At 47.0% G+C, this 22,475-nt stretch overlaps 1 protein-coding gene across 1 annotated transcript in view; it reads right to left on the bottom strand.

Moving 5' to 3' along the window:
• CFAP300 (cilia and flagella associated protein 300) overlaps nt 1-18,153 on the bottom strand; it is a 158,367-nt gene extending 140,214 nt beyond the window's left edge. The window contains exon 1 of the mRNA XM_063957013.1: nt 17,903-18,153. Coding sequence (XP_063813083.1) covers nt 17,903-18,015 — 113 coding nt within the window. The 5' untranslated portion in view covers nt 18,016-18,153. The remainder of the gene's footprint in view (nt 1-17,902) is intronic.
• Nucleotides 18,154-22,475: the final 4,322 nt, after the last annotated feature.

The raw sequence follows: 22,475 nt of genomic DNA, 5'->3' as shown, positions 1-22,475 counted from the left end.
ATTTAACGAAGAAACCATTCGCACAGCTGATCGCAAGGAGATTGACAGGAAGAGGGTGTTTGTGGGTGTCAACTGACCGTTTTCTGGGAGTGGTTGGAAAAACGCAGGTGTGTCCAGGCGTTTGCAGGGCGGGTGTCTGACATCAATTCCGGGGCCAGACAGGCTGAAGTGATCGCAGCGGCTGAGTCATTTCTGGGCAACTCAGAAACTGCACAAAACTTTTTGTAGTGCTCTGCTGCACATGCGTTCGCACACTTGCAAAGCAAAAATACACTCCCTCATAGGCGGCGACTATCTGATCGCAGCAGTGCAAAGAATAGCTAGCGAGCGATCAACTCGGAATGACCCCCTAGAAGCGATCTCACACCATCGCGGATGCACGTAAACCATTGGGTTTATGTACGTCTCTGAAATAGGACCATTACTGCCACTCATATATCACTTTTACAGCAGATTCCAATATTGTGGGGGAGGAAAAACCCTATAGATGTAACATCTAATTTTTCATTCAATAAAGCACTTACCTGAGGTGCCAAAAAAGAAGCCTAGGCCGGTGGTGTAATGCTCCAATGTAGGGCTTTGTGGCACAGACCATGAAAGAGTATACAGCTATACACAGGACAGGGTTGTACATGAGCAGATATGTGATTGCACGAGCTAAGCATGAGCAGGAACTATTTCCACACATCTCCATGGATTCATCATACTGCACAAGCACACAGTACATTGCACGGGCACCAGAAGGTAACTTAGCATAACATCATCCTGAGATTGCGTTATGTATACTTCAGAAACTGCGATAAGACCAGCTTAATCCAGTTTAGTACACTGACCAAAGAATGAGATCCCATTAACTTCCTACAGGGACATGTATTATTTATTTATTAAGAGTTTCTTATATAGCGCAGCAAATTCTGTTGACCTTTACAATTGGAAACAATGATAAAACTAAACTGGGTAATAATAGACAGACAGAGAGGTAGGAAGGCCCTGCTTGAAGCTTACACTATAGGGAAATAGGCATTGATACTCAAGAACTGGTGCTATCTATTGCATAGTTGTCCACCAGATTGCAAAGGTTCTCGGTGGGCTGCATGATATGGCCACACAGCAATGATGAACTGAGGTCAGGAGGATGGGAAAGTGAAGGAAGAGACGATATGTGAGCATACCTCCCAACTTTCTCCATTGTAGAAGAGGGACATACGCGTGGCGAAGCTGTGCTCCTGAAAAGAGGGCATGGTTTCATGGTGATGCAGCGATTTAAGCCACGCCTCCCTTGCCCGTCACTGAAGGGGGCATGCCCAGCGCTCTATGAGCTGCTGGCATGCCCTCTCTCCCTCTGTCACGTGTGAATAGACGTTGTGCGCATGCGCACAGTGTCTATTTACCGCTGCAAGAGCAGGAGCCTCCCAACTGCCCCCCCCCCCCTCTCTCCCCCACTGTGGGACACTACGGCCCGCGGGCGGGACTGCGGGACAGCCACAAAAAAATGGGACTGTCCCACGAAAATCGGGACAGTTGGGAGGTATGTGTAGATTTTGTGAAGAGCGGAGAGGTCGGGTTGGGAGATATTTTGAGATAAGTTAAGGTATGTACATTGCTGTAGTTTGGTTAATGACCTTGTATGTGAGTAAAAGTATTTTATATTGAATACGGTAGAATACAGGTAACCAATGGAGGGACTGACAGAGTGGATCCGCAGACGATGAACGTCTAGTGAGGAAGATTAGCCTCGCAGCTGCATTCAGAATGGATTGTAGTAGTGAGAGTCTCTTCTTGGTAAGACCAGTAAGGAGACTATTGCAATAATCAATGCGGGAGATAATGAGAGCATGGATTAGAGTGCAGTGTCTTGTGTAAGATATGGTTGTATTTTGGATATGTTGTTTCAATGCATGTAACATGATTTTGAGATAGATTGAATGTGGGGCACAAAGAACGATTCAGAGTCAAGTATGACACCTAGGCAGCGAGCTTGTGGGAGTAGGATTGATTGGTAACTACTATTGGCCGGTGGAAATATAATTAACTCTGTTGTGGAATATTACGTTTGAGATGGTGAGATGGCATCCAAGATGAAACGGCAGAAAGGTATTCAGTGACACGGACCCGACCAATACAGATGGTGACAAATCAGGGGAGGATAGGTAGATTTGAGTATCATCTGCATACAGATGATAATTAATCCAAAAGAGCTGATTAGTTTACCAAGAGATGAGGTATAGACTGAAAGAAGCAGAGGAACTAAAGGTCCAGACACACTGAGCACTTTTCCCCGCTGCCCAGCGATGTCAGTGGGGGTGAGCGGCTTTCCATAGCAGGACGCTATGGAAAGCCGCTTAATCCGCCGGTCATCTACTGGTAATACCAGTAGATGAACGGCGGCTGCCAGCGATGAAGCGGAAGCGCGCATCAGCGCTCACCGCTTGCTCATACACACTGGGCGGCTTTGAGCTCAAAGCAGCTCAACACACCAAAAGTGATCTGCTTTCAGCTCAAAATCGCCCAGTGTGTATGAGCCGTAAGACTGAGCCCTGCAGTACTCCAACTGAATTAGGTAGCGAAGAGGAGGTGGAAGGAGACCTAGGGACTGTAGTGTTTGTATGAGAGGAGAGTAATCAACAGTGTCAAAAGCAGCAGAGAGATCTAGAAGAATGAGAAGTGAATAATGGCCTTTACCCTTCACAGTGACCAGATCATTCACTACTTTAGTCAGTGCTGTCTCTGTGGAGTGTTGTGAAGGAAATCCTGACTGAAGAGGGTGCAATAAATTGTGTAAGTTCAGAAAGTCCCTCAGGTATCTTGGAGAGACAAGGGAGCTGAGAGATGGGACAGTAGTTTGAGAGAGAGTTGGGGTCAGATTTTTTTTTTTTTTTTTACAGAATGGGAGTAATCACTGCATGCTTGTACAGAGAAGGGAAGATACCAGTAGAGAGAGATATTACAGCTGTTAGTTATGGCATACATGCCGACATCCTGGCTGCTCTCTCCGGGAGAGAGCAGCCAGGTCGGCTCAGCAGGGGGGCGGGCGGGGTTATGACACGGATAGGGGCGGGGCGGAGGCAAAACAGGGGCGGGCGGAGGCGGAACAGGGGAGGGGTTATCGCAGCACTTTATTTAAGCCACGCCCCGTGCTATGTAATGCTGCGATTACTGGCATTATACAGCAGGGGGCATTGCTATGATGACGCAATTCAGCAAGAATCGCGTCATCGACTGCCCGGACCGCCCACTTTACTCACTAAGTGGGCGGCCGGGCAGGGGGTCCCCTAAAAAATCGGGAGACTTGCCTGCTCTTCCGGGGGGGCGGGAGGGTCACCCGATTTTCGGGAGCCTCCCGCCCATTCCGGGAGCGTAGGAAAGTATGAGTTATGGTTGGTATGAGCACAAAAGACAAAGAGTTACTTATTTGTGAGGGTATAGGATAAAAAGGAGAGGTAGTAGAGTAGGCAGATGAGAAAAGTGTTGACACTTTATCTTCATTTGTAGGATCAAATGAAGAAAAAGTGCCAGAGGTTTCAGGTAGACATGGTAAACTATGACCCGTTTGGTAAAGTTGTTAAAACATTGCTAACCACTTATTTTTCCACATCACTGCTTAGTAAATACCCCAAAGTGAGGCTAAGCAAATAAGCATGAGAATACAGCGTAAGTGAAGCTTTAGGGAAAGCTCACAAAATGGCTGACTGCAGAGCTGGTCTTGTGTGCTAATGCCTGAGGTGTAACAAGCTTGTAGATGTAGTGTGTGTGTGTGTGTGTGTGTGTGTGTGTGTGTGTGTGTGTGTGTGTGTGTGTGTGTGTATAGATAGATAGATAGATAGATAGATAGATAGATAGATAGATAGATAGATAGATAGATAGATAGATATACACACTTTTAGCAGCAGGATGAAAAGATAACGGAACAGCACTCACATTTTAGCAGGGTTTATTGGTCCAACAGCATAACACAGTAATGATCAGCGGCGGCCCGATGACCGTTTCAACCACGCTTCTGTGGTTTTCCTCAGGGGCTAAAAGAGACTCATCACCAGGTGTGCTTATTTATAGAAAGAAAAGGCTCCAAAACAGCCAAACTACTTCCCATGTCACCAGCATGACCGGGAGCTGTCCACGCTCCCATTGGTTCAAGTGTTGTGACAGTGTGGGCGGAGACCAAAATGTAAACAAATCCGCCCCCAGCTTAAACACCAGGTGAGAGCAAGCCACATTATTACGGACTATTCGAAGAAAAGTATGATATCCAAGACATCTTGGTTGAAATTAAAGACAGGAGTATTCCGCTGCACGGGATGCTCCAACTGTCAATTTTTGTTGGTGGGTAATCATTTTTTGAACCCAAAGGACAATAAAAAATACACCATAAAACACAGACTTGACTGTAACAGCAGATTCGTGGTGTATGTTTTGATATGTCCGTGTAATCTACTTTATGTTGGCAAGACCAGCAGAATGATGAAAGAGAGATTAAGCCAACATCGCTCCTCCATCAAGAAAAGCCTTAACACCAGTACTGATTTGAAAGAAGTAATTAATTTACCAGTAGTAAGACACTTCAGAGCAGCTAATCACACTATTAATCAACTCATATGCTGCATTATTGACCATATACCTCCGCTCAGAAGGGGAGGGGACAGGGACAGGATCCTGATACAGAGGGAACTACAATGGATCCACAGGCAACGGTGCTTATCCCCCAATGGTCTGAATGAAGATTTCCGTCTTTGATGCTGTCTTTGAAGGGTTATACCCTATGTTTTGATGTTTCACCCTTGACGAATATGACTGTATTAACTATGATAATGCTCCACAAATGACTCTTTAACCCTATCCACAATTAGCAGTATTTAAAATCTTCATTGCGTATACGCCTGAATTGGATATATTGATGTGATGACATCGCCATGTGTCTAAGGTACTGCTTAATTGAAGTAGTTTTGCTATTTACATTGGGGCACCGCCGAGTGCCATTTATTTAGCTATATCTGGTGGTGGAGAACAGGAAGGTGCATGACCTACATACAGTCAATGTGTGCCTAGGATTTTGTTTCTGTTTACTACAGCCAGACCTTGCTGAAAATCCCTAATACCCATCCGATCTTGGAAGCTAAGCAGTGATGGGCCTGGCCAGTACCTGGATGGGAGACCTCCAGGAATGGACATTTATATTTGACTCCCAATCAGAGAAGGATAAAAGGTTCTCTGGGACATGCACCTACTTTGCATCTGCACCTGATAATCTTTTTATGTTTACTGTCTATGCTGGTGTTAGATGCATCACAGCCTTTTTCACGTCCCACCAACATTGCACTTTATAGAGCTGTTTTGCACTAAATGGTTTAGTTTGGCTTTGTGTATACTCCAAAGGTCCGGGAACTGGTGTTCTTTTTCACACTTCTGTAATATGCTAATCCGGGCATTGTTTACCTGTTCACAGTGATGTCACACCTCAGGGAGGTGTTATGTGATAGAAGTAATAATGTGGCTTGCTCTCACCTGGTGTTTAAGATGGGGGGCGGATTTGTTTACATTTTGGTCCGTTATCTTTTCATTCTGCTGTGAAAAGTGAGTGTGCATATTGCTGCAATATGGAACTGGCACCACTTATTAATAACATTTTTAGAGTGCTGTTTCTTTCCGGGATAGATCTATATATATATATATATATATATATATATATATATTATTTATTTATTACTTTACACCTGTAATAGCCGGCATTGCTGCAGCTCAACTTCGGCGATTCACACTTTGGGAGTCACTACACAGGAGTGTAAACACTTAAATTAGTGTATGTTAGATGTTCACCTAAAGTTGAGTACTCTATTGTGGGATATTCATTTGCGAATGGACCCGTTCACAGCATGAATGAGACCATTTCATTTAAATTTTGACTGTACAGATCAGCCCTCTGAAAAGTCCTTTCAGGACGAAACGCATCAGTGTTGTGAAGAGCAATACCCCACTGTTACTATCTGCTGACATATAATTATGTTCAATATTATGTGTATGTGAAAAAGGGTTTGCTGATCTATCAATGTAGAATTGAGCATATTTTTATAAAAAAAAAAAATTCTACTGAGACATATTGACTATCTGTATGGATTACTGGTCTATTAGAAAGCAATTAAGCGCCCTCTGATTCATTTGGTGGTGGTGATATATATATATACAGGTTGAGTATCCCATATCCAAATATTCCGAAATACGGAATATTCCGAAATACGGACTTTTTTTAGTGAGAGTGAGATAGTGAAACCTTTTTTTTTGATGGCTCAATGTATACAAACTTTGTTTAATACACAAAGTTATTAAAAATATTGTATTAAATGACCTTCAGGCTGTGTGTATAAGGTGTATATGAAACATAAATGAATTGTGTGAATGTACACACACTTTGTTTAATGCACAAAGTTACAAAAAATATTGGCTAAAATGACCTTCAGGCTGTGTGTATAAGGTGTATATGTAACATAAATGTATTCTGTGCTTAGATTTAGGTCCCATCACCATGTTATCTCATTATGGTATGCAGTTATTCCAAAATACGGAAAAATCCCACATCCAAAATACCTCTGGTCCCAAGCATTTTGGATAAGGGATACTCAACCTGTATATATATATATATATATAGATATATATATATATTTATTTATTACTTTACACCGTTAATAGCAGGCATTGCTGCAGCTCAACTTCGGCGATGCTCCAGTCTATTCATAGAGAATGAGACTGGATGCAGCAGCGGCGAACAAACGTGTCCAACTTTATAACTTATTTTCAAGATACGATCTAAGTATTTTATGCTCCCCGGTTTGTTTTTTTTAGCTTTTGCAGCAGCTGACAGACGTTAAATGCAACTACTAAGATGACTGCATGACTACTAGAGCCTTCAGAATGTTTGATCATATGATTGGTTTAGCATATTCACTGGTATGTAGCCCCTTAAATTAGTGTAAATCCCAAATCTACAGCACATGTAAGATTTCATGGTGTTAAGGCCCCAATACATCAGCAATCACACAAAGAAAAACAATTCTGTTATTCACCCCCCTCCAATTTAAAGATTACCCAATCCACCAATCTGCGCCCATACATTACAGATAGTTTCCAGTGATCTGCAGATCATTTTCAGTAATGTAGATCTGCCAAATCTTGAAAGGCCCATCAGTATAGTAGAAATGGTCTGGAAATCTGCAGATTGTTTCCATACACTAGCAATCTACAATCCAGATTGATCTGTGAAATCCAACATGTTGGGCAACCTGATTTAACAATCCCAATTGACTTTTGGTCTGAATCTGTGATCTCCATACATTGCAGATTTATTTGCACAATCATCTGCAAAACACCAAATTGCTCCAATTGATCGATGATGTATGGGGTTCTTTAGTGAAGCACATAACAATGATTATTTCTTTATAAACAGTTATTTTTATAGGGCACGTATATTCCGCAGTGCTTTACAGTGACTATGAGGGAGATGTACTAAACAGTGAAAAGAGTGAAGTGAGCCACTGTATAATTTTATAGTATGCAAATTATAAATGTTACTTCAATACTGATTGGTTGTTATGGGCAACTTCTCCACTGCTTAGTACAACTCCACCCCCCCCCCCCCCCTCCCCCCATTTTTTGCCAGTCAAATCAGACCCTGTCCCAGTGGTGCTTACAATCTGTGGTGAACATGTATCAAATCTTGGAGAGAGATCAAGTACCAACTAATCAGCTCCTAGCAATCACTTTACGGGCTGTTTGAAAAATGACTGAAGCTGATTGGTTGGTACTTTATCTCTCTGCACTTTATCTTTCTGCAAGATTTGATAAATCGCCCCTTATATTCCCTACTACATGCACACACACATATGTTCTAGGGTTATTTTGTTGTTCAGTGGCCAGTTAAACTACCCGTATGTTTTTTGATTGTGGGAGAAAACTGGAGTACCCGGAGGTGGACCCACACAAACACACAGAGAACATACAAACTCCACACCAATAGGGCCTTGGTGGAAACTGAGTTACTGTTTGGTTGTTGCATTTGAAAGTTATTGTAATTTGCGCATGTGTCAACTGATGTTCTTGCATGTGGGTGATGCTGATCCATGGAGGAAGGAAGATCACAAAAAGAAAAGAATCTGTGCATGTCCCAGAACAGATTAAGGTAATAAAGTAATGCTTATCCTCCCAGGTCAATCTATGAACTCCCCTACGCATATGGAGGGGGAGAGAGAGGCTTCTTTTGCAAAATACTGGGTTAGTATATTTCATTAATACTGAAAATAAGATTTTACTTACCGATAAATCTATTTCTCGGAGTCCGTAGTGGATGCTGGGGTTCCTGAAAGGACCATGGGGAATAGCGGCTCCGCAGGAGACAGGGCACAAAAAGTAAAGCTTTTTCCGATCAGGTGGTGTGCACTGGCTCCTCCCCCTATGACCCTCCTCCAGACTCCAGTTAGGTACTGTGCCCGGACGAGCGTACACAATAAGGGAGGATTTTGAATCCCGGGTAAGACTCATACCAGCCACACCAATCACACCGTACAACTTGTGATCTAAACCCAGTTAACAGTATGATAACAGCGGAGCCTCTGAAAGATGGCTTCCTTCAACAATAACCCGAATTAGTTAACAATAACTATGTACAATTTATGCAGATAATCCGCACTTGGGATGGGCGCCCAGCATCCACTACGGACTCCGAGAAATAGATTTATCGGTAAGTAAAATCTTATTTTCTCTATCGTCCTAGTGGATGCTGGGGTTCCTGAAAGGACCATGGGGATTATACCAAAGCTCCCAAACGGGCGGGAGAGTGCGGATGACTCTGCAGCACCGAATGAGAGAACTCCAGGTCCTCCTTAGCCAGAGTATCAAATTTGTAAAATTTTACAAACGTGTTCTCCCCTGACCACGTAGCTGCTCGGCAAAGTTGTAATGCCGAGACCCCTCGGGCAGCCGCCCAAGATGAGCCCACCTTCCTTGTGGAGTGGGCCTTTACAGATTTAGGCTGTGGCAGGCCTGCCACAGAATGTGCAAGTTGGATTGTGCTACAGATCCAACGAGCAATCGTCTGCTTAGACGCCGGAGCACCCATCTTGTTGGGTGCATACAATATAAACAACGAGTCAGATTTTCTGACTCCAGCTGTCCTTGCAATATATATTTTTAATGCTCTGACAACGTCCAGTAACTTGGAGTCCTCCAAGTCACTTGTAGCCGCAGGCACTACAATAGGCTGGTTCAGATGAAATGCTGACACCACCTTAGGGAGAAAATGCGGACGAGTCCGCAGTTCTGCCCTGTCCGAATGGAAAATCAGATATGGGCTTTTGTAAGATAAAGCTGCCAATTCTGACACTCTCCTGGCAGAAGCCAGGGCTAGAAGCATGGTCACTTTCCATGTGAGATATTTCAAATCCACCTTTTTTAGTGGTTCAAACCAATGAGATTTTAGGAAATCCAAAACCACATTGAGATCCCACGGTGCCACTGGAGGCACCACAGGAGGCTGTATATGCAGCACTCCCTTAACAAAGGTCTGGACTTCAGGGACTGAAGCCAATTCTTTTTGAAAGAAAATCGACAGGGCCGAAATTTGAACCTTAATAGATCCCAATTTGAGACCCATTGACAATCCTGATTGCAGGAAATGTAGGAATCGACCCAGTTGAAATTCCTCCGTCGGAGCACTCCGATCTTCGCACCACGCAACATATTTTCGCCAAATTCGGTGATAATGTTGCACGGTTACTTCCTTCCTTGCTTTAATCAAAGTAGGAATGACTTCTTCCGGCATGCCTTTTTCCTTTAGGATCCGGCGTTCAACCGCCATGCCGTCAAACGCAGCCGCGGTAAGTCTTGAAACAGACAGGGACCCTGCTGAAGCAAGTCCCTCCTTAGAGGTAGAGGCCACGGATCTTCCGTGATCATCTCTTGAAGTTCCGGGTACCAAGTCCTTCTTGGCCAATCCGGAACCACTAGTATCGTTCTTACGCCTCTTTGCCGTATAATTCTCAATACTTTTGGTATGAGAGGCAGAGGAGGAAACACATACACCGACTGGTACACCCAAGGCGTTACCAGCGCGTCCACAGCTATTGCCTGCGGATCTCTTGACCTGGCGCAATACCTGTCCAGTTTTTTGTTGAGGCGAGACGCCATCATGTCCACCATTGGTCTTTCCCAACGGGTTACCAGCATGTGGAAGACTTCTGGATGAAGTCCCCACTCTCCCGGGTGAAGATCGTGTCTGCTGAGGAAGTCTGCTTCCCAGTTGTCCACTCCCGGGATGAACACTGCTGACAGTGCTATCACATGATTCTCTGCCCAGCGAAGAATCCTTGCAGCTTCTGCCATTGCACTCCTGCTTCTTGTGCCGCCCTGTCTGTTCACATGGGCGACTGCCGTGATGTTGTCCGACTGGATCAACACCGGTTTTCCCTGAAGCAGAGGTTCTGCCTGGCTTAGAGCATTGTATATTGCTCTTAGTTCCAGAATGTTTATGTGAAGAGACGTTTCCAGGCTCGTCCATACTCCCTGGAAGTTTCTTCCTTGTGTGACTGCTCCCCAGCCTCTCAGGCTGGCGTCCGTGGTCACCAGGATCCAATCCTGTATGCCGAATCTGCGGCCCTCCAATAGATGAGCACTCTGCAACCACCACAGAAGAGACACCCTTGTCCTTGGAGACAGGGTTATCCGCAGGTGCATCTGAAGATGCGACCCTGACCATTTGTTCAACAGATCCCTTTGGAAAATTCTTGCGTGGAATCTGCCGAATGGAATTGCTTCGTAAGAAGCCACCATTTTTCCCAGGACTCTTGTGCATTGATGTACAGACACCTTTCCTGGTTTTAGGAGGTTCCTGACAAGCTCGGATAACTCCTTGGCTTTTTCCTCCGGGAGAAAAACCTTTTTCTGAACCGTGTCCAGAATCATCCCTAGGAACAGCAGACGAGTTGTCGGCATTAACTGGGATTTTGGAATATTCAGAATCCACCCGTGCTGTTTTAGCACTTCCTGAGACAGTGCTAATCCCATCTCTAGCTGTTCTCTGGACCTCGCCCTTATTAGGAGATCGTCCAAGTATGGGATAATTAATACGCCTTTTCTTCGAAGAAGAATCATCATCTCGGCCATTACCTTTGTAAAGATCCGAGGTGCCGTGGACAATCCGAACGGCAGCGTCTGAAACTGATAGTGACAGTTTTGTACAACGAACCTGAGGTACCCCTGGTGTGAGGGGTAAATTGGAACGTGGAGATACGCATCCTTGATGTCCAAGGATACCATAAAGTCCCCCTCTTCCAGGTTCGCTATCACTGCTCTGAGTGACTCCATTTTGAACTTGAACTTCTTTATGTACAGGTTCAAGGACTTCAGATTTAGAATAGGCCTTACCGAGCCATCCGGCTTCGGTACCACAAAAAGAGTGGAATAATACCCCTTCCCTTGTTGCAGAAGAGGTACCTTGACTATCACCTGCTGAGAGTACAGCTTGTGAATGGCTTCCAACACCGTCTCCCTTTCGGAGGGGGACGTTGGTAAAGCAGACTTCAGGAAACGGCGAGGTGGATCTGTCTCTAATTCCAACCTGTATCCCTGAGATATTATCTGCAGGATCCAGGGATCTACTTGCGAGTGAGCCCACTGCGCGCTGTAATTTTTGAGACGACCCCCCACGGTCCCCGAGTCCGCTTGAGAAGCCCCAGCGTCATGCTGAGGCTTTTGTAGAAGCCGGGGAGGGCTTCTGATCCTGGGAAGGAGCTGCGTGTTGCTGTCTCTTCCCTCGACCTTTGCCTCGTGGCAGATATGAATAGCCCTTTGCTCTCTTATTTTTAAAGGAACGAAAGGGCTGCGGTTGAAAAGTCGGTGCCTTTTTCTGTTGGGGAGTGACTTGAGGTAGAAAAGTGGATTTCCCGGCTGTAGCCGTGGCCACCAAATCTGATAGACCGACTCCAAATAACTCCTCCCCTTTATACGGCAAAACTTCCATATGCCGTTTTGAATCCGCATCGCCTGTCCACTGTCGCGTCCATAAAGCTCTTCTGGCCGAAATGGACATAGCACTTACCCGTGATGCCAGTGTGCATATATCCCTCTGTGCATCACGCATATAAAGAAATGCATCCTTTATTTGTTCTAACGACAGTAAAATATTGTCCCTGTCCAGGGTATCAATATTTTCAATCAGGGATTCTGACCAAACTACCCCCGCACTGCCCATCCAGGCAGTCGCTACAGCTGGTCGTAGTATAACACCTGCATGTGTGTATATACTTTTTTGGATATTTTCCATCCTCCTATCTGATGGATCTTTAAGTGCGGCCGTCTCAGGAGAGGGTAACGCCACTTGTTTAGATAAGCGATTTCAATATAGCTCTTGACAGTCCACAATCTGTTCATGCATCCAAACTCCTCTCTCTAACCTCCTCTCTTGGCCTAACCCAATGGTCCGACTCCTCTACTCACCATGAGGGCCACTGCCTTGATCTTGTGTTCACCAGGCTCTGCTCAGTTTCCGAATTCACTAACACTCCTTTCCCTCTCTCTGATCACAACCTGATCACCTTCACAATCTCTTCTATTACTTTAAATTCTAGGACACTAAAACCAAGCAAGCCTCCTCTAACCCGCAGAAATACTAACAATATACATTTTCAACAACTTTCCACTTCTCTGCAACAACTGCTCTCACCAATCTCGACATTTACTACACCTGACACTGCTGTATCACACCTGCACCAGACCCTAGAGAGTGCCCTTGATGAAGTGGCTCCAGCTACCCATCACACTCCACGTAGGCTTAGATGCCAACCATGGCACTCTAAATCAACAAGACACCTACAAAAACTGTCACGTAAAGTAGAACGTCAGTGGCGGAAATCTCAGAATCCAAGTGACTTTCTCACATATAAGACTACCTACCACTCCTATCGTCAGGCCCTGGACACTGCCAAACAAACATATTTCCAATCTCTCATCTCTTATCATGCCAACAACCCCAAGCGACTTTTTAATACATTTAAATCACTTCTTTACCCTCCCTCACCTCCCCCACTAGCTACTATCCGTGCACAAGAACTTGCTTCCTACTTCAAGGATAAGATTGATAAAATCCGAGATGAAATGGTATGCTCTAACTCAGCCAGTGACCTGCTCAATTCCCTACCTGAACCCTCTGGCACTTTCTCTTCATTTGATCCCACAAGTGAAGATGAAGTATCAACACTCTTTTCATCCTCCTACTCCACTACCTCTCCTCTTGATCCTATACCCTCACAGATCAGTAAAACTTTGTCTCCTGTGCTTATCCCAACCTTAACTAAAATCTGTAATCTCTCTCTCTCTACTGGTATCTTTCCCTCTCTGTTTAAACATGCAGTCATTACTCCCATTCTAAAAAAACACAACTCTGACCCAAACACACTCTCTAACTACCGTCCCATTTCTCAGCTACCCAGTCCCTCCAAGCTACTTGAGAGGCTTGCCTACACTCGCCTTACACACTTTCTTAACTCGCACAACTTATTGGATCCACTTCAGTCAGGCTTTCGTGCCCAACACTCCACAGAGACGGCACTGACCAAAGTAGTGAATGATCTAGTCACTGCTAGATCAAAAGGCCATTACACACTACTTATTCTTCTAGATCTCTCTGCTGCTTTTGACACTGTTGACCACTCTCTTCTCATACAAACACTACAATCCCTAGGTCTTCAGGACACTGCCCTTTCTTGGTTCTCATCCTACCTATCTAATCGCTCTTTCAGTGTTCACTTCTCTGATTCTACCTCCTCTTCTCTACCTCTATCAGTTGGAGTACCGCAAGGCTCAGTCTTAGGTCCTCTGCTTTTCTCAATCTATACCTCCTCTCTTGGTAAACTAATCAGCTCCTTTGGATTTCAGTATCATTTGTATGCTGATGATACTCAAATCTACCTATCCTCCCCAGATTTGTCACCACCAGTATTGGCTCGTGTCACTGGATGCCTGTCTGCCATTTCATCTTGGATGTCATCTCGCCACCTCAAACTCAACATTTCCAAAACCGAATTAATTATTTTCCCACCAGCTAAGAGTAGTTACCAACCTGATATCTCTATAACTGTTGACAATGCAACTATCCACCCCACCCCACAAGCTCGTTGCCTAGGTGTCACCCTTGACTCTGAACTGTCCTTTGTTCCACACATTCAATCTGTCTCTAAATCATGTTACATGCACCTTAAAAACATATCCAAAATACGCCCTTATCTTACACAAGACACTGCAAAAACTCTAATCCATGCACTCATCATCTCCCGCATTGATTATTGTAATAGTCTCCTTACTGGTCTTCCCAAACATAGGCTATCACCACTTCAATCCATTTTAAATGCAGCTGCGAGGCTAATCTTCCTCGCCAGACGTTCTTCATCTGCTGATCCGCTCTGTCAGTCCCTCCATTGGTTACCGGTATTCTACCGTGTCAAATATAAAATACTTTTACTTACATACAAGGCTATTAACCAAACTGCACCATCATACATCTCCTCACTCATCTCAAAATATCTCCCTACCAGACCTCTCCGCTCTGCACAAGATCTGCGTCTCTCATCCACATGCATTACCTGTTCCCTCTCAAAATTACAGGACTTTACCCGGGCTTCACCCACTCTGTGGAATGCACTCCCACGCACAATAAGACTCTCCTCTAGTCTCCAAACCTTTAAACGTTCTCTGAAAACTCATCTCTTCAGACAAGCCTACCAAATTTCAGACCCACACACATAACCTTCACAGCTTCCCTATCAAGTTACATCCCCTCTGTACAGTCCACATAAACTCACATTTTGTCTTCCAACATTGCTGGGTGATCATATCATATAAGAACCTAGCAACCTGGGGAACCATTATGTGACAGGTAGCATCTATCCTTGTGTATCAATGCCTATTTCCCTATAGATTGTAAGCTTGCGAGCAGGGCCTTCCTACCTCTGTCTGTCTGTCTGTCTGTCTTTGCCCAGTTTTGTTCTATAATTGTTGTTCTAATTGTAAAGCGCAACGGAATATGCTGCGCTATATAAGAAACTGCTAATAAATAAATAATAAATAAATAAGCGTGTTAGCGCCTTGTCCACCCTAGGAGGTGTTTCCCAGCGCTCCCTAACCTCTGGCGGGAAAGGGTATAATGCCAATAATTTCTTTGAAATTATCAGCTTTTTATCAGGGGCAACCCACGCTTCATTACACACGTCATTTAGTTCTTCTGATTCAGGAAAAACTATAGGTAGTTTTTTCATACCCCACATAATACCCTGTTTAGTGGTACCTGTAGTATCAGCTAAATGTAACGCCTCCTTCATTGCCAAAATCATATAACGTGTGGCCCTACTGGAAAATACGGTTGATTCGTCACCGTCACCACTGGAGTCATCGCCTGTGTCTGGGTCTGTGTCGACCGACTGAGGCAAAGGGCGTTTCACAGCCCCTGACGGTGTTTGAGTCGCCTGGACAGGCACTAATTGATTGTCCGGCCGTCTCATGTCGTCAAACGACTGCTTTAGCGTGTTGACACTATCCCGTAGTTCCATAAATAAAGGCATCCATTCTGGTGTCGACTCCCTAGGGGGTGACATCCTCATATTTGGCAATTGCTCCGCCTCCACACCAATATCGTCCTCATACATGTCGACACACACGTACCGACACACAGCAGACACACAGGGAATGCTCCTAACGAAGACAGGACCCACTAGCCCTTTGGGGAGACAGAGGGAGAGTTTGCCAGCACACACCAAAAGCGCTATATATATATATCAGGGATAGCCTTATAATAAGTGCTCCCTTATAGCTGCTTTGTTATATCAAAATATCGCCATAAATGTGCCCCCCCCTCTCTGTTTTACCCTGTTTCTGTAGTGCAGTGCAGGGGAGAGACTTGGGAGCCGTCCTGACCAGCGGAGCTGTGAGAGGAAATGGCGCCGTGTGCTGAGGAGATAGGCCCCGCCCCTTTTCCGGCGGGCTCGTCTCCCGCTATTTAGAAAAATTAGGCAGGGGTTAAATATCTCCATATAGCCTCTAGGGCTATATGTGAGGTATTTTTAGCCTTTATAGGTACTCATTTGCCTCCCAGGGCGCCCCCCTCCCAGCGCCCTGCACCCTCAGTGACTGCCGTGTGAAGTGTGCTGAGAGGAAAATGGCGCACAGCTGCAGTGCTGTGCGCTACCTTTAGAAGACTGCAGGAGTCTTCAGCCGCCGATTCTGGACCTCTTCTGATTTCAGCATCTGCAAGGGGGCCGGCGGCGTGGCTCCGGTGACCATCCAGGCTGTACCTGTGATCGTCCCTCTGGAGCTTGATGTCCAGTAGCCAAGAAACCAATCCATCCTGCACGCAGGTGAGTTGACTCCTTCTCCCCTCAGTCCCTCGCTGCAGTGATCCTGTTGCCAGCAGGAATCACTGTAAAATAAAAAACCTAGCTAAACTTTCTCTAAGCAGCTCTTTAGGAGAGCCACCTAGATTGCACCCTTCTCGGCCGGGCACAAAAATCTAACTGGAGTCTGGAGGAGGGTCATAGGGGGAGGAGCCAGTGCACACCACCTGATCGGAAAAAGCTTTACTTTTTGTGCCCTGTCTCCTGCGGAGCCGCTATTCCCCATGGTCCTTTCAGGAACCCCAGCATCCACTAGGACGATAGAGAAATTACCATAGGCTTTTACGGTTCTGGCGATGTTATGTGAAAAATCCATATTTTTATATTTCAGTAGACAGGGTCACCCATTTTATGAGAGTAGGGTGCACTTGTGCAATCACCATGCAGGACCCGCCTCCCTGGTGCCGGCACATGTGCTGTGAAGAATGTGGCACTATGCCAAAGACTACAGCACTTGCGTATATGTACAGCAGGGGTGGGGAACCTGCGGCCCTCCAGCTGTTGTTGAACTACACATCCCAGCATACCGTGCAACAGTTTTAGCATTGTCAAATAGTAAAACTGTAGAAAGGCATGCTGGTATGTGTAGTTCAACAACAGCTGGAGGGCCAAAGGTTACCCACCCCTGATGTACAGGAACAGAGGGGGTAATTCAGACTGGATCGCTGAATTACTTTGTGGAGTGGGCACGCGCAGCGGCTACACTGCGCGTGTGCACCCCGGGAGCCCAGTGATATAAAGCATCTCAGGGCTGCGATCGCCTCTGCCTGACTGACAGGCAGAGGCGGTCGCAGGGCGGGAGGGGGCGTGCCAACTGCGTTAGAACACGCAGCTGCTGCAACTGGGGACGCGGCAGTTAGCCCCCTGCCAGGGAGCTACTCAGCAGGTGCAAACGCATCGCCACTGTACAATGCTTTTGCACCCTTGCGGGTGGGGGGAGGGGTAGTGCCTGACTTGCGGGGCAGACTAGCCCTGTGCTGGGCGTTCCCCCGCATGTCAGAGAAACTGATCGTAGATGTGCTAAATTTAGGCCGATAGTGCCTACTGCACCATTTTCCTGAGATGTGTCTGTAAGGCAAATACAGAATATTTGATGGGAGCAGGTATGAGGTGTGGCCACCACACACCCTGCACCCATTATAGATAGGCCAGTGTCTTCAGGAGATACTTGTGACTCCTGTGACATCGCCGGGTAAAATACATTGGATAACTGTATCCACTGATAGAAATCAGGGGCAGGCAAGGTGGGTGGGGCACATCAGCTGCTGTGGAACTACATATACCAGCATGCCTCGCCCGTTTCAGCATGCCCAAAAAGCGTAACAGTGGCAGGGCATGCTGTGAGGTGTAGTTCCACAGCAGCTGGAGCACTCCCACGATGGCTGGCCCTAGTATAGACAGAAAAAAGGCAGAGGAGGGGAGACATTTGGAGCAGGGATCGGCTGTGGTGCAGGTCAGGTACGGGGTATAGCACTGCTAGTTACCATTTGATCAGCAGCTCCCGGGTGTCCCTGCTCCCCAGGAAGCTGAAGGCTCGCTCAGGCAGGAGGCTGAAGGTGAATGCGGCCGCTCCGGAGCGCTCATCTCCAGGTGACATCTTCCCTGGGTTAGCTGATCACAGTACCAGCGCTTCGCCGTCCCTATGGCAACCGAGAACGGCCGGTGCAAGAGAATAGAGTTCCCTCCGCAAACTAGAGACATCATCTAAACGTTCCGCTCACTAATCAGCCCAGCAACAGACTCCCTGCCCTGTCCACGCAATGCCATTGTTTTTCCTCCCGCCAGTTTATGATTACTATATGTGCCATGAGACATTTGCAAATGTTATCACTTCCACAGGTGGTAACTTCTGCCTATGTGTGCAGAACATCAACTACATCAATAAAGAAGAATGATAAAAATAATAACATAAACCAGTTGTAACTCTTTTTATTAGGATAAATATTATTGTATGTTGAATGTTGCATAAAAATGAGCAAACACAGCATGGAAATGCAGGGTTCCAGCCCTTGGTATTTTTTTGCAGCCAGTGTGTAACCCTACACTTACAGGAGGACTGGGTACAAAATGTCAACATGAGAATATCTGCGTGGTCATGATCTTGATTATGTCGACATTCATCATGTAGACACGTGATGAAATGTCTTCATGTGACCGTCACTTCCAGGTCAGACCTCCATACTTCTGGCATTCCGGCAAGTATTATTCCATACCTCCCAACATGACCCTCTCCAGGGCAGATGCTCTGCTTCTCATCTTTTCTCTTAATGTACGATTGCCGGCACCTGTGTTGAACAGGTTAATAGATAAGAAAGGTGTTTCAGCCCAGGTGATAGCAATCATAAATGAAGAGAAAAGTCCAGGAGCAGAGCATTGTGTCCCTCCTGGAGAGGGTCATGTTGGGAGGTATGATTATTCCACTATCACTAACCCTCCCTCTAATGCAGAGGTTCTCAAACTCGGTCCTCGGGGGCCCACACAGTGCATGTTTTGCAGGTCTCCTCACAAAATCACAAGTGAAATAATTAGTTCCACCTGTGGACCTTTTAAAATGTGTCAGTGAGTAATTAATACACCTGTGCACCTGCTGGGTTACCTGCAATACATGCACTGTGTGGGCTCCCGAGGACCGAGTTTGAGAACCTCTGCTCTAATGCCTACCCACAGCCCCACCCGGCATCCTTAGCCTAACACCCCCACGGCTTAGCCCTAACCCTCCCACAGCCTAACTATAATGTCAACATTCTGACCATATCGGCATGTTGCAGGGGGGTACATCACTTCCCATGCACAGCTTTCTTATATATGCTACCGCTAACTTCACAGGCATTACAAAACTAATGCAGGGCCCAGTGCAGGACAGCCAGGAATCGCTGAAAGTGCGCTATAATCTGTTGGTCCCTGGAACACTGTGCTCCGCTGCTGCGCTTGGCTTCCTGGAAGTTCCAGAATGTCGCACTACTTCTGGACTCATTAACACTCTTCCATAACTGCACTCCAGTCCTTGGATGTGCAGACCCTCCAACATGACCCGCCCCACTAGGTACAAAATGCTCTGTTTCTGGACTTCCCTCTTAATTTATGATTTCCATCACCTGTGTTGAACTAGTTAAATGATAAGAAAGCTGTTTCTTCACAGGTGATGGCAATAATAAATTAAGAGGGAAGTCCAGAAACAGAGCATTTTGTACCTAGTGGGGCGGGTCATGTTGGAGGGTATGCATGTGGTACCAGCTATCAGGAGCGGATTGGGATCGAACACCAGACCGGGAAATTTATGGAAGCAGCCCTAATAGGGGTGGAGTCTGTTGAGGGGACGGGCCTGTCAAGAGGGCGGGGTCACTCATCAGAGGTTCTGACTCTGAGATAGACACAGTTGGGCCTCCTATGCTTTACATTATGCTAATGTTTACCTGCGACTTTATGCATTTGCTGCTACAATGCCCTTCCCTGATGTACAGTACATCTGCACGCAGTGACGGATACAGGGGAGGGGGGGCACCAAGGAAGGGGCCCGGAGGAAGTGGACCCAGTGCTGCTCAGGGACAGCGAAGCACAGCGCTGCTGCAAGGACTTCCAGCCAGTTCAGCCACCATGACCACGAGAACGCCGGTCCCGCGGTCCGGGTGCCCAGCAGGCCACGAGGTGAGAGCTGACCTGAATCAGAAGATGACGCCCTGGCCCTGCTTTCATTAGTCCGGGATTTGGGAGTAGGGTGCTGCTGTGTGCAGGGAGAAGGCCCAAGAGGTGGAAGTTAAGAGGCTGCTGAGGTGAGGAGTGGATGAGGACGGAGGTCTGCTGCTGCTGAGGGCTGGGCCGCGGTGCTGTGAGGAGCAGAGTCGCAGTGCTGGATGGGCTGGGTGTGGAGCGGGTGGGTTGAACTTAGAGACAGGAGAAAGGTCAGGACAGAGGTGGAAGTAAGGAGACTGCTGCCACCTCTGTCATCCACTCCACAGTCACCCACTAACTCCCTATCACCCTCAGTCTAACTCTCTGTCACACACTTACTCCCTATCACATACCTCCCAACATGACCCTCTCCAGGAGGGACAAAATGCTCTGCTTCTCATCTTTTCTCTTAATGTATGATTGCCGGCACCTGTGTTGAACAGGTTAATAGATAAGAAAGGTGTTTCAGCCCAGGTGATAGTAATCATAAATGAAGAAAAAAGTCTAGGAGCAGAGCATTGTGTCCCTCCTGGAGAGGGTCATGTTGGGAGGTATGCTATCACCCTCACCCTCAGTCTCTCTCTCTGTCACCCACTTACTCCCTATCACCCTCAGCCTCTCTCTCTCTGTCACCCACTTACTCCCTGTCACGCTCAGTCTCTATCTGTCACACTCTTACTCCCTATCACCCTCAGTCTCTCTCTCTGTCACCCACTTACTCGCTATCACCCTCAGCCTCTCTCTCTCTCTGTCACCCACTTACTCCCTATCACCCTCCGTCTCTCTCTCTGTCACCCACTTACTCCCTGTCACCCTCAGTCTCTCTCTCTCTGTCACCCACTTACTCCGTCACCCTCAGCCTCTCTCTGTCACCCACTTACTCCCTGTCACCCTCAGTCTCTCCCTCTGTCACCCACTTACTCCCTGTCACCCTCAGTCTCTCTCTGTCACCCACTTACTCCCTGTCACCCTCAGTCTCTCTGTCACCCACTTACTCCCTGTCACCCTCAGTCTCTCTGTCACCCACTTACTCCCTGTCACCCTCAGTCTCTCTCTGTCACCCACTTACTCCCTGTCACCCTCAGCCTCTCTCTGTGTCACCCACTTACTCCCTGTCACCCGCAGCCTCTCTCTCTGTTACCCACTTACTCCCTGTCACACTCAGTCTCTCCCTGTCACCCTCAGTCTCTCTCTCTCTCTCTCACCCACTTACTCCCTGTCACCCTCAGTCTCTCCCTCTGTCACCCACTTACTCCCTGTCACCCTCAGTCTCTCTCTGTCACCCACTTACTCCCTGTCACCCTCAGTCTCTCTGTCACCCACTTACTCCCTGTCACCCTCAGTCTCTCTGTCACCCACTTACTCCCTGTCACCCTCAGTCTCTCTGTCACCCACTTACTCCCTGTCACCCTCAGCCTCTCTCTGTGTCACCCACTTACTCCCTGTCACCCGCAGCCTCTCTCTCTGTTACCCACTTACTCCCTGTCACACTCAGTCTCTCCCTGTCACCCTCAGTCTCTCTCTCTCTCTCTCTCTCACCCACTTACTCCCTGTCACCCTCAGTCTCTATCTCTCTCTGTCACCCACTTACTCCCTGTCACCCTCAGTCTCTCTCTCTCTGTCACCCACTTACTCCCTGTCACCTTCAGTCTCTCTCTCTCTCCCTGTCACCCACTTACTCCCTGTCACCCACTTACTCCCTGTCACCCTCAGTCTCTCTCTGTCACCCACTTACTCCCTGTCACCCTCAGCCTCTCTGTCACCCACTTACTCCCTGTCACCACCTTTCTCCCTGTCACCCTCAGTCTCTCTCTCTGTCATCCACTTACTCCCTGTCACCCTCAGTCTCTCTCTCTGTCACCCACTTACTCCCTGTCACCCTCGGTCTCTCTCTGTCACCCACTTACTCCCTGTCACCCTCAGTCTTTCTCTCTCTCTGTCGCCAACTTACTCCCTGTCACCCTCAGTCTCTCTCTCTCTGTCACCCACTTACTCCCTGTCACCCTCAGCCTCTCTCTCTGTCACCCACTTACTCCCTGTCACCCTCAGTCTCTCTGTCACCCACTTACTCCGTCACCCTCAGTCTCTCTCTCTCTGTCACTCACTCCCTGTCACCCTCAGTCTCTCTCTGTCACCCACTTACTCCCTGTCACCCTCAGTCTCTCTCTGTCACCCACTTACTCCCTGTCACCCTCAGCCTCCCTCTCTGTCACCCACTTACTCCCTGTCACCCGCAGCCTCTCTCTCTGTCATTCAATTTCTCCCTTCACCCTCAGTCTCTCTCTCTGTCGCCAACTCACTCCCTGTCACCCGCAGCCTCTCTCTCTGTCATCAACTTACTCCGTCACCCTCAGTCTCTCTCTCTGTCATCCACTTACTCCCCGTCAC

This window comes from Pseudophryne corroboree, chromosome 2, assembly GCF_028390025.1.
Source record: "Pseudophryne corroboree isolate aPseCor3 chromosome 2, aPseCor3.hap2, whole genome shotgun sequence".
Lineage (NCBI taxonomy): Eukaryota > Metazoa > Chordata > Amphibia > Anura > Myobatrachidae > Pseudophryne > Pseudophryne corroboree.
This window is presented reverse-complemented; position numbering and strand designations above follow the sequence as displayed.